Source organism: Podarcis cretensis (genome assembly GCF_951804945.1).
Source record: "Podarcis cretensis genome assembly, chromosome: 4".
In the NCBI taxonomy this organism is placed as follows: domain Eukaryota; kingdom Metazoa; phylum Chordata; class Lepidosauria; order Squamata; family Lacertidae; genus Podarcis; species Podarcis cretensis.
In genome coordinates, this window is record NC_137173.1 from 101,968,172 (window position 1) to 101,981,427 (window position 13,256).

Sequence of the window (13,256 nt, forward strand, 5' to 3'; positions counted from 1 at the left end):
TCCACCGTCCCTCAGACCTTGTGTGGGGGCCGGACTACATTTTGAAAAAAAGATGAACAAATTCCTATGCCCCACAAATAACCCAGAGATGCATTTTAAAGAAAAGCACACATTCTACTCATGTAAAAACATGCTGATTCCTGGACCATCCGCGGGCTGGATTGAGAAGGAAATTGGGCCGCATCCAGCCCCCGGGCCTCAGGTTGCCTTCTTCCTCTTTGGCAATCACTTGTAGCTGAGTATGTTTGTCATCCATAATCACAGTTTTAACAAGGAGTCTGTAAGTGACTGCCCTGTTCTAGAGAGTGAAGAGGGATCCACCATCCTGCCCCCTTAACTTTTCCAGTCAGTGAAGGAAGTATGGCACCACTTCCATCTGCAGCATTCAGAAATATTCAGTACGTCTATTGGATGACCAAATAGTTCTCAGTGTTTAGTCTAGATTGTTCTGCATTTCTCTCAGCAAAAAGCATAAGCAAACTCAATAAATTTCTATTCATTTTATCTCCCTAGCAGCTGGCTAAAACATCTCAACTAAATAACAGAAAATATGTGTTAATAAAGTGGATATTAATCCAATGCTGTGGGTGCTCTGCTTTTATTAGCAAATATGTCAAATGCAGAAGGTTCATTTCAATCCCTTGCATAAATTTTTAAAAATTTTATTTGGAAAAGATGGGGAATGCGACAAAAATGCTAATTTGGAAAAGACAGAATTAGTTGTGGTAATGTTCTCCTCAGCAGTAGCTTCAGCAGTTAAAAAGATGGATGAGGTCCACGCCGTGAAATAGAAGGTACGGATTTACAAAGATGTGCTGGTATCTGTTCTTTTTGAGCTATAAAGTCTGTCTAAATAACCATATTCTCCCGGGGAGAGAATCTGCTGCTTTGGCTGCCTGTGTGTTGTATTTGGACCATCTCCATCTCCAAATGTTGACGTTTCGTCTGTGACCGAAGAATAAAATCTGTGGGAGAGATGTGTAAAACTGTAATCCCCATTTATTTGCTAACAAAAGGTTTTGCAGAATCCTGCTTGGTTTCTCCTCCGCCACTTTTTTCAAGGTGACTGCCTGCTTCTAGAACATGACACTGATATTCCGCCCGTGAACTAAACTTCTTTTTATAGCGGTAATTTTAATTTGGAGTATGGAAAAGGTGCTAGTGGATTTGCCCTCAGCCTTTGCCTCTCATGCATATTAATCATGCATATTAACATAGGATGGGACCTATAATAAATATTAATAATAACAATGAAGTTGAAGAGATGGCAGGATGAGACTCAGAGGCCTCCCCACCCTGAGTTCTGCTGAGTCAAGCTGCCACAACTTGTGACCCTCCAAGTTGCATTAAGCCCACCAGTCATTTACTAGGAATTACGCACACACCCCATGATTTTCTGCAGATCTTGGGCTTTCCTGGACCTCGGCCAACATAAATGCCTCAGCTGGTGGAACTTAAACGAATGGAATTAAAGGCAGCATAAGTCCTGAATAGGAGGCCTGGTGGGGGCAGGGCAGGGATAAACTGCCACATATTCTAATCTCCATTCATCTTGGCTATGTGACCTAGGGCCCAATCCTCAAAGCACAGGTCGACACTCATCTGCCAGCTCAGCCAGCAGCCACCCCTCCTAAAGGCTTCCAAACAGAGTTTGGAATACAAGCAACTCTCAACTTAAGCTGGGCTTACATTCTGGGGATAGCACAAAAAGCCAAAAATGTGTCTAGTCAAAACACACTGGGTTCAACGGCAAGTGGGATTGCCAAAGTCCTTTTCCCTCAGACGCACGTCCATATATATATATATATATCTCCAAGCACGTAAAGCTGAATGTGTAAAGCTGAATCCAGTCATTTGAACCCTGGCCAAGCCAGCTGGGGCAAGTAGGCGGGGCTTGAGAGTGGAGTTGAGTGGAGCAGGCTTCACTCTAGTCCAGGGGTCGGCAAGGTTTACCTCGCCTGGGCCGGTTCACTTCCACTGAGATTGCTCTGTGGGCCAGATCGCATCTGTGCAGATGTGCTTTTCGGCATCTGCGAATGCACATACGCGATTTTTGGCACCGTGGAAGCAAGTTCATGCTCGGTGCTGCGCTGGTTTAGTGCAGCACTTGGGGACTCACCAAGTGGGTGGCTTGATTTGGGGGTGGCTCGTGGGCCATTTAAACAACCCCTGTGGGCTGCTTGTGGCCCATGGGCCGCAGGTTGCTGACCCTTGCTCAGCCTATAAAAGCTGGCTGTGCCCAACAGCAGTCAGCCAAAGAACATCCTTTCCACCCTATTTAGTTATGCTATGATTATGTCTTCCGACCTTTTCCTTCCTAGGTTTATGTGCTATTGGCTTTGCCGTGGTTCTATATTGGTTCCCATATTTGGAGCTGGGAAGGAATATGCCTGCAAACAGATTGGCCCTGTTTGAGGTTTTGCCTTCCCCATATCAATAGTCACAACTTTGGCAGATATAGGCAATGGGGCTGGAATCCTTAGTCTAACATCTCATGGGGGTGAAATGGTGCCTAACCCCCACTTCAGAGCAAGGTACCCTATTAGAGGGGTCTAGTTGGAGGTCTGTGTCCAAAATCCAAGGCATGCAGCAGATGGGCTTAGGAGGGCCCTCCATGTAGACCTGCATCTCGCAGAGGACCCATGTCATGCTTCAGCCATCCACCCGGGGATCTCAAAGGGATTTACACCCAAAGCCTGAGCCCAATCCAACCAAGATCTGGACTCAATAAAGTTGTGGTCAATTTTTAAATCCCAGCACGTTCTCCTTGTCCAGTTTGCTAACCTTTTCAGACTAGGCGTTGCTTCAGGTCACTGCTAGTGGGTCTCCAATATCCACCATCACACCACTTCCACTTTTAATTTGAATATCACCTTCCTATATTGCTGAACACAAGGTGGCTTAGAAGCTAAAGGAATGACAAAGTATACAGCTATGTTCACATATCTTATAACAATCGAATCCAATACAAATAGGTCATAATAATAAAAAATGACTTTTGCTACCTTCTGGTCAAAGCTGTATGGAATTATATGGCTGTTTGTATCCAGGATGTGCTTCCTCATACCTAGCAACAAATATACGGTATATATATATATATATATATATATATATATATATATATATATATGCATATCTTTGAGTGGGATTTATTTGGGGGCAGGAGAGAGCTGGTAATGTTGAGGTCTTGACTCTTCCTGAGTCAAAGGATAATTATCCAGCCTTTGAGCAAAAGGCCTTTGAAGCAGGAGGTGGAAATGCGGTCGGTCAGCTTGCCAGAAGCTACTCACTAATTGCGGCAGTGAGTTAATCAATGGAATAAGAGTTTAGCTTCTGGGTATAATAAAATGAGATAAAAGACCACTCAGAATTTCCACCATTAGGAAAGAGCAGGCACTTGACTGGCACAGATTATTCTCTTGTCTTCCACCTGCCTGCTTTTGAGGCAACATGAATGTGAGGCTGCCTGACAGCTATTAACAGAATAAAAACACAACAACAAAAGGCATTATTTTTGAGCACAATCAGATATAAATATTTACAAAGGCAATTTTAAGGAGTTCTTGCTTATGTTCGACTGTGTTTGCCTTCAAAATATTTAAATTTGGAGACAGATGGCTTGTACAGTTTTATCAGCACTTGCGTCATTATATATTCAAGCAGCCAAGACTGATAACCAGATTTATTCTGGATTGTTTGGAGAACAAATAATTTGGGGGTGGGTGGGGGAAGGATGATGTTGGGAGGGGAGGAGAATTCAATGAAATACTTCAGCGTGTGGGAGGAAATAAAACTCGATACAGAGATCTCAGTGACGTTTTTATGAAGAAAAGGGAAACAAATTAATGTAATTATAAAATTAAAAGCAGCAGGAACAGCTTTAAAGTGGTGTCATTGTATGTGGTGATGAAACAACTTCAGAAAATTGGGAGAAAGCCATTGTTTGGTGACAGTGCAGGGAAGAGATAATTACCATTAAGTCAACATTATGCTTTCTTCTTTGTGCAAAGGAATTAAAAAAACAAAGCCAAAAAACCAAGGCTGTGTGCATTTCAGAAAGCATCCCTTCTCATCTTACTTAGTCCACTCATGATCATAATTTCTCACTTCATCTTACAGTGCCGACCAGGAAGAGATTTGAGATGGAAGGGGCAGTGTAATTAGAGCAGAAAGGATGAACTCACCCTGGATGGGAAGTTGCAGAGCGTGACCTTTTGCATCAAGGAGGTTTTAGCTTTTGGTCTCTGGTATCACTAGTTAAAAAGTCTTTGGTACAGTATAAACACTGGGAAAACTCTTGCTTGAGACTGCCAGCTGGAGTAGGTTGCAGTGGGCAAGACTGACCAGTTCTCTGCCTTAGTCCATGGCAGGTTCACATGGCTTTGCTCTTACCTCCAACGAGGCTTGTGTCTGAGTAACTGTGAAACAAGTTTTGTTTCCAAAAGGCCCTTGCAGTGTTGCTGATGGTTCGTTGTTATGTTCCAGGGTAGAGACGGTGTGTGTGTGTGTGTGTGTGTGTGTGTGTGTGTGTGTATGACAACCTGTTTCTCTTGGCTGTAGCTCCTAGAAATTTCTGAAATAAAGCCTAGAACAGGCATCCCCAACCTGCGGCCCTCCAGCTATTTTGGGACGTCAACTCCCATCATCCCTAGCTAACAGGACCAGTGGTCAGGAATGATGGAAACTGTAGTCCAAAAACAGCTGGAGGGCCAAGTTTGGCCATGCCTGGCCTAGAACATAACCAACACATTCTGTATCCTGTGGATCTGTATTGTAACGTGGGCGGAATCAATACTCGTTTGGAAACCAGGATAAACTTGATGATTCACAGCTTAATGTATGACTTGACTCTATTTGGAAGACTGAAATGATTTTTTAAAGAAAATCTGTGGTGGTTTATTTAGATGGACAAGTTATCACTTTATGGATACTTGAGTGCTTAGCCTTTAGTGCTGCGTGCTCCAGCAGCCTCCTTTCTAATAGTCTCTCTCTCACACAGTAATAAGCATCCTCCTCGCCCCGTCAGAAAAGCAGCAGGGCATGGGGTGGACAGGGAGCCATGTGCCCTACATTTCAGACATCAGTCCTCCATTTGATGGTGTCCTTGATTTGAAACAGTTGCTGGGTTCAGTCAGGTTTAAGGCTGAAAAGGGACCTGGAAATTGTGCAGTGGGTCAGTGTGTCTGGCTGTTAACCAGAATGTTGGTAATTCAAGCCCCCCCCCCCCCCAGGGAAGGTTGTGGGCAGGATTTCTGCATTCCAGGTCATGGGACTCAATGGCCCTTCCAACTCTACAATTCTGTGATTCTATTATTCTATGAAATTCAGCATCTGAACAGTAGATCAAGCATGTACACAGACCAGACTTTCCCACTGTGGCAAGATGTACTAATTTATTTTGAAATCACAGTAATTGTTTCTAAATATGCATCTATAGATGTGGCTGGGGAAACCCAGTAAGTATGGGGTATAAATAGTAAAATTATCATTATGGAATGGGATGTCCCTATTTTAATTGGAGAAATGTTGGAGGATATGTCTTTGTGATATGTGTCACCTCCAAAAGGAGGAAATACAAGTGGCAACCTCAGGCTGGAGAATGGCGCTTTACTTTCTAATGGGACTCATATAAGCAATTATACCCCCTTATTATACCAAGTAGAGACATCTACTTGAGAAGTAGAGACATCACCTTGCCAACAAAGGTCCGTATAGTTAAAGCTATGGTTTTCCCAGTAGTGATGTATGGAAGTGAGAGCTGGACCATAAAGAAGGCTGATCGCCGAAGAATTGATGCTTTTGAATTATGGTGCTGGAGGAGACTCTTGAGAGTCCCATGGACTGCAAGAAGATCAAACCTCTCCATTCTGAAGGAAATCAGCCCTGAGTGCTCACTGGAAGGACAGATTGTGAAGCTGAGGCTCCAGTACTTTGGCCACCTCATGAGAAGAGAAGACTCCCTGGAGAAGACCCTGATGTTGGGAAAGATGGAGGGCACAAGGAGAAGGGGGCGACAGAGGACGAGATGGTTGGATAGTGTTTTCGAGGTTACCAGCATGAGTCTGACCAAGCTGCGGGGGGCAGTGGAGGACAGGAGTGCCTGGCGTTCTCTGGTCCATGGGGTCACGAAGAGTCGGATACGACTAAACGACTAAACAACAACAACATTATACCAAGTGCTTCAATTTTCAACTAAAATATTACTATATTTCCACCCACCCCATTCCAGAGACGATGCACACACAATATTTTGAAGGTTTCCCCTTTCCTCAATAACTGTAGCAATGGGGGGTGGGGACTGAAAATTCCCCATCTGCCACTAGAGAGGGTTGCTGCTGTGAAATATTTCTGTTGCATGAGGCCAGGCAATGCACAGTTAGCACTAACCAGGGTTAACACTGATGCAGCGTTAGCAAAAGAAATGTTTCTGATATTGGCTGGATGTCCCCAGTATTATAATTGAGGGGGGAACAGGGAGTGAAGAAAAATATACATCTACTTAAAATGGGTTGCTCCAGGCACATCCCTGAGAATATGTGCAGATAATGCATTTCATCACCAAAAATATGCATTTAAATCGCTCTTCTGACAAACAGTTCCAAAGCCCCATATAAACTTTACCAACTTATCAGCTAGCAAAGCTTGCATAAACCCTGCACCAAAATTAAGTGCCTTAGATCTCGGGAGCTGTTACTGAGGAAAGCAAACTAAATGAGAAATAAATCTCTCAAGAGACTAATTTGACATGGCTTAAAGGGCCACAAGCATATTTTCATTCTGACTTAAAAACGGCTTATTACTCATTTAAAGCCCAAACGAAAATAGATGTTAGTTGTGTTTGAACTTGAGTTTAGTTTGTTTAGCTTCTGGATGAGGTCATGAAACACGCAAGTTTGGTGCTGAGGCTTTCCATTCATTCCACTGAAAGCTTCGAAATGGAGCCATGTCTATTTCACGAAATGTCTCAGTTTATCATGAATGAGGGCGATGGGCTTTCTTCTTCCTCCTCCTCCTCCTCCTCCTCCTCCTCCTCCTCCTCCTCTTCCCTCTTTATTGTGCATTGAAAGATTTAATCCCTGCCAAACTATTCCCTTTTGGGTCAGCAAGATAGGATTGTATTATTGTTCAGGCAGAAAAAAATGAGAAAACCTAATTAAAAGCAAATTGCTGTTGTCAGCAGAAAAGAAAATAATCAGCGTTTAACCTATAGATTAACCTTTCGAAATGTTAACAATATGCTGGAAATACTCCCTTTTACTAGCTGCTTCCCCCTCCCTCTATGAAATACCTGTGTCAGATTATAACAGGGAGGACTCAAAGACACAAGGAAAGGCCAGGAAGGAGTTCTAACATAAAGAATTTTTTCTTCTTCCATTAAAATTCAGGGTTTCAAATGTAAAGCTCAGGATTTTAGACCTTCTTTTAAAAAATAAGTGAAACTTCCAGTCCCAAATTATTGTATGTTTTTAATGACATTTCCTTTAATTTGTTTTTGTGGGAGGCAGGTTATTGGGTTGTTTTTGTTTTACTATGTATTTTGTATTCTTGTTTTGTATTTTTGTCTTGTGAATTGCCCTGGGATCTTTGGATGAAGGGTGGTATACAAATTTAATAAATAATAGTGATAATTATAATAATTTATTTCAGGCTATACCCACTTGTCTTCCTTAGGTTTAACACAAGTGAATTTAACAAAAAATAAATTTCCTGTACCGCACTTATCTGAGTAGGTTGCTTCTGCCATTCTGGGCAGCTTTTAAAACAAAACATCACACATTAAAAGCTTCCCAAAACAGGGCTGCCTTCAGATGAAAAGTCATTGTTTATTTCCTTGACATCTGATAGAGGGCGTTCCACAGGGAGGTGCCACCACTGAGAAGGCCCTCTGCCTGGTTCCTTGTAACCTCGCTTCTCATAGTGAGGGAACCACTAAAAGGCCTTCAGAGCTAGACCTCAGTCTGGGCTGAACGATGGGGGGTGGTGGGGGTATTGGAAATGCTCCTTCAGGAATACAAGGCTGAGGCTGCTTAGCACTTTAAAGGTCTGCACCGACACTTTGAATTGCGCTCGGAAGCGCAAAACGAGGCACATGAAGCCAGGACTCTTTTCCCCCCCTTAAACATGCTTGGTGCTGTTGGATTACCCTCAGTTGAACATCTGTTGATATGCTCATTGTGTAATGCTGTACATAAGGTTCTGCAAACCAGAATCACCAAGTAGTGCATCTGTATGCAAATCCCCAGGGACTTTTTGCCAGTCTTTAGTGAAGAAGCTTATTTGAAGTTGTACCTAATTCATACTTGAGAGCAGACCCAATGTTGTCTTAACTAACTTAAGTGCATTGATTTTAATGGGGCTATTCTTAGTATGATTAGGTGAAATACGACTGCTGGCTTCCCTTGAAATTACTTGTCTGTTTCCCTCAATAAAAAGGCCAAATTTGCTCTAGTATAAAACTGGTAGCAGCTTACAGAATGTAGGGACTCCCCCCCCCCCCCCCGCCCAATTTCTGCCAGCCCCTCCTCCTCGTTTCCATACTTGGGATTCCATAAAATCATTTCCCCCCTCTTTTTTTGCTGATGTGACAGTGATCAGATCCTCTTTCTGTGTTTTCTTCTTCTCTGTTTTGGGTTGCCCTTTAAACCGCTTTTGACTACAGCCTTCCTGACTATCAGTTAACTTTGTGCTCCAAATAAATCAGTAATTTCCTTCCTATCACCTTCCTGTCACTTGATTTTAATCAAGAAACAATTGACTGTCTGTACACACGGTAATGAAAGCAACTTTGTTTCTTTAGGAACAAGAGAAAGAATAGCCTTAAAGAAATTGTCTTTGCTGTTGGTAATTTGCAACTGAAATATATATATTTAGAATCGTGTGAGTGAGTTGATTGATAGCATTGAAAAATACAGAGCTAAGTCAGTTTCGATGGTGCCTTTTTGCATTCCTCGGTTTCTCACCATATCCACACTGGTCAGATCAATAACTCATCCGCAGTTTGACTCCACTGAGAAACATGCAGAGAAAAGGCGTGGGTCTGCACTGGTGGTAATGTGTGTCAGAACCCATTATGTGAATTTGTTGGGTGGCTGGCATTTCCTGCTAGAGTTTGAAAAAAGTGCAACAAGGCTTTTACATTATGTTCCCACTTGAGAGGCTTTGAATTTATTTTAAAAGGTAGAGTACCTATTATGTGTACCCCTTGCACACACGTAGGCTTGGCACAGAATGTGTGGAAGTTGGGGGAGCTTGTAGCTTCGATATTAAAAAAACGAAGTTTGTAGCTGAAACACATTATCTGTCAGATCTACTTACATTAGATTCGCGCTTTGAACATACAGGCCGCAACCATTCTGGACACATCCAGTTGACACGTGATCGCTGACGCGTGGGTCCTTTTGACAGAATATGGTTCTATCTAGCAGTCCTAAGCAAGAAATTCAGGATGGGTTGGGATGTGGGAGAAACTGTGTTCTGCTTGCATTTTCATGCAAATCTACACAATTCACACTTTCTAAAACAATGCTCACACCAATATGCAGCTATTATTCAAAAATGGACTTGTACAGTGACCTCTCCAACTAATAAAAAGAAATGCATTTTTTTAAAAAAAGAAGACTTCTCTGTTTTCATGCTTCCAGAAAATCTTTCCATTAAGTAGGTCAGATAAATGGACTGTTAGTGGGCAGTTCCCTAGACTGGGTGGACGATCTTGATTGGGTTACACTCCCTCTGAAGCCACAAATGTGTAGCTTAGGGGTAAGCCGGGAACTATTGGTGTCACGAGTGCCTGACCTGCCAATGCAGAGTGTTGCTGCTAGTTCCCGAAAAGGGGAGAAGTGATAGAGAGGGAGCCCAGGAAAGTGAGGGCACCTTGGCAGGCAGATCAGATTGGCTCCGCCTGCCATGCCTGTGCTACATTGAGCTCCTCGCCCTCTCAGGAACTGGCAAGAGCCTTCAGCATTGGAAAGCAGGGTGTGGAACTTCACCCTCCCTGTTTTGCCTCACATGGTTTAGTTGGTGTTTTGAGGGCCTTCATGGGTTATTGTTGAAGAACTGGACAAAGCATGGTATAAAGTATTTCATACAGATTTTGTGTGTGTGTGCTGCTGTTATAATTGTAAGTTGCTTGCACAGCTTCTGAATTGTTGTTGCTGGTGTTAATTACCCACCTTATACCCCTATGGTCCTAGTCAGGTGAATAGATTAGTCAGGCAGGCAATATACGTATATATTTAAATGAATAAGTAACACTTTTTATTAAAAGACAGAAAAAAAATCTAACCACCCCTTTTCTCTCTTTCTTCTACTCCCTACCTCTTCTGTCTGCTGCCTGTGCCCACATCTCGCCACAGATGGACCTCTTGGCCCTCGAGGATTAGCTGAAGCTACTGAGATGTGCACTCAAGAATGCCTGGTCCTGGGTCACTCAGACAACTGTTGGATGCCTCCCTCTTTGGGTTCGTACCAGCAGCCAAAGTCTCCACTCTCCACCTTTGCACCTCAGAAGGAATGGGTTAAGAAAGACAAACTGGTGAATGGCCACACGTTGACCAGAACCTGGAAAGAAGACAGCAACAGAAACCAGTTCAGTGACCGAAAGCAGTTTGGCTCGGGGGAAGGCCATTTCAACCCTGGCAATCCCATGGCTGACATTCCTTTGGCTAACTTGAAATCCTATAAACAAGCATCAGGACCAGTGGAGAGTCCGAAGGAGAACCAGCTATAAGGAAAGGCTTCTTTGGAACAGTGACTTTAGCCTAGTTAGACTTGCTAATACTGTGTGTGTGTGTGTGTGTGTGTGTGTGTGTGTGTGTGTGTGTGTGTCAGAGCTTTATGTACTGAGTAGACCTCTAGAACTATGCGTCACATAGCAGAGATATGCATAACTTTGTGGTAGCTCCATGGAACTGCAACACAAAAGAGCATTTCTACTAGTTGTGTGGTTTTGTTAAATAGAAATAATCAAACTCTTACAGAGAATCTCTCCAGTTTGCAAAATATCTTAATTTTTTTCAATTTGCTTGGGATAACGGGTGGGGGTTTGTTTATGTTCCTTTGTTTTTTGACCCTGGACTTGCTGCTGCAAACAGTAGAAGATTCACATGGAGAGAGAGAAAAAGAAAGAGAGTATGTGTGAGAGAGAGACGGTGGATTGCAATTCTTAGAAAGCATATCCAATTAGGAAATTGTGTTATTGTTACCATTGATCTTGTGCTGGGACTGCTATACTTGACATCTTTACTGAAACTAAACAACTAAAATTGCAAACATTAAACCTACTGTGCTATTAACAACGTTAGTGGACACTTGTTAAGTCAATCAGTGTTCAAGTACTTGTAAATAGAATCAATTATTATTAATAACTTTTGTGTACTTATAACAGTCACCTAAAAAAATACTGTAGCATAATTCTGTGTTTCACAGTTGCTTTTTTCTACTTTATTTCATTTGCTTCCTGTTGTTTTTTATTATTATTTTGTTTCTTTTGGTGATGGTGTTTCTGTGTTGGTAGTCTGTCTGACACACAATGTTCCAAGGAGCTCAAAACACTTGTGTTAAAAACTGAGGAAAAGAGGGAGGGGAGGGAAATATTTTATTTTACTATTAATATGACAAAAAATTGCCAGTAAAATTATTGCCAATTCTGAAATAACACTTGAAGTAAGGGCTTTGAGATTTTAGCCACTATTATTTTTGTTGTTTTTCTGATTTGCAAAGCAAAGGGGAGAAAAAGAGAACACAAACCATGAGAGCAGCTGAATGGACATTATTGGCTGCAGTCATGCTAGAGAGTGATACTAGTCAAAATTAGGTGGAGGGGAAGGGGAACAATCTGCTGAGTGGTTCCAGTATACAAGCCCCATCGAACTGAATGGGAGATGCCTAAGTGCCCATTCATATCAATGGAGCTTGTGCGGGAACATTTCTTGAGTTATTTTGTACCCAGTAAATCCATATCTAATAATTGCTTTTTAAAATGATTGGGCTGTGTGTGTCTATACCTAAGACAGTTTGTATTGCTCAAATGGCAGCGGTTGTGTTGATCTTCATCTGCATTGATGTTGTAGTAACACAAGTGTTTTTAGATCATAGCCACAAAATATTTAATGTGTCGTGCCTTCATGATGTAACCAAGCATTCTCCTGGTAGGCTAGTTGGGGGAAATGAAAGGGTTCAATCTCTAATTCTTGCTGTTTAACTGTTTGTTACCATAGTTGGTCAATGCCTGGCAGGTACCAGTGTTGTGTCACTTGAATCAAACCAGCAAAGTGACTCCTAATGTTAATAAGATCTCAGTTGCACGTCTAATAAATCCTAATCTGAACATTCTTAGGCGTTTTTTTCTTAAGGCATGACAGACAATTTAAACAAATAGCATGCAACATGGGCGGGGGGGGGGGGGGAGTCCTTAAAGTACAAAAGAAAAATTTATCTTATTCCACAGTTAAACATCAGTCTTAAAATAAACACACAGAAAAATAAAGGTAGCTAATATTGATGGTTAATTTGTTCTTACCAAAACTAACCGAAGTTATTTTGTATATAGCAGTTCACATTTTCTTTCCTCCACAATATACAAGCATAAAATGGGTTAGGGGTGCATTGCTTATTGCAGTACTTATGTCAGTTTGTGAGGGGTGTTTGATGACTTTGACCGAATAAATATCTAAACAGTTATCCTTGTTACTGCTTTGCCAGTTCAACGTTATTTACAGTTATTCAGCTCTTGCAATAAATGTTCTGAATTCCTGATTGTCTTGTGGGAGTTCTTGGCCTGATGCCTTCTTAAGATTTTCCTTACTAAAGGAAAGGGGGAGGGGAATCACTGTGGCACAGCCAGAGGAAACAAGCAGGAAGGGGAGAAATCCTGACCTTAAGTGTGGCAGCTAAAGAAAATGATGCCAATGGCTCAGGCTATAGGAGAAGGCAATATTTAAAAAGATGTAACAGGCAGAAGTTGCTGACCAGGATGAACTGAGCCTGTTTGGCTTTGCCAAAACATTGTGGGTGTCAAAGGGGCAGTAATGGGTACTGTGGACTTGCCTGCCTTCTCAGTCCTCCCTTCGTTCCCAATCTTCTTTTTCTATTTGAATGTTCTGCCTGCCTCTCTTTTGATGTGCCTGGAGGCGTTACTGCAGGCAACCAGTGAGTGTTGGTGAGGGGAAAATCAGCGATGGTGCTCCATTCATCCATTTCTAAATCCCTCCTCCCAACAAATTATGGGTCACTTTATCCATAGTCGAATTGCATGA

At 42.2% G+C, this 13,256-nt stretch overlaps 1 protein-coding gene and 1 long non-coding RNA gene across 10 annotated transcripts in view; one reads left to right on the forward strand and one right to left on the reverse strand.

Annotated features, from left to right (window-relative positions):
- PCDH9 (protocadherin 9) overlaps positions 1-12,754 on the forward strand; it is a 779,511-nt gene extending 766,757 nt beyond the window's left edge. For 8 of the 9 annotated variants that reach the window (XM_079972449.1, XM_079972453.1, XM_079972454.1 and 5 more), the window contains one exon: positions 10,356-12,754. In XM_079972449.1, coding sequence (XP_079828575.1) covers positions 10,356-10,729 — 374 coding nt within the window. In that variant the 3' untranslated portion in view covers positions 10,730-12,754. The remainder of the gene's footprint in view (positions 1-10,355) is intronic. The other variant, XM_079972450.1, reaches the window with a different exon arrangement.
- Positions 675-9,437, reverse strand: LOC307214514. The gene is made up of 3 exons (XR_013838176.1): positions 9,316-9,437; positions 2,785-2,908; positions 675-965 (listed from the first exon to the last, which is right to left on the reverse strand). It is a non-coding gene; the product is annotated as an uncharacterized lncRNA (long non-coding RNA).
- Positions 12,755-13,256: the final 502 nt, after the last annotated feature.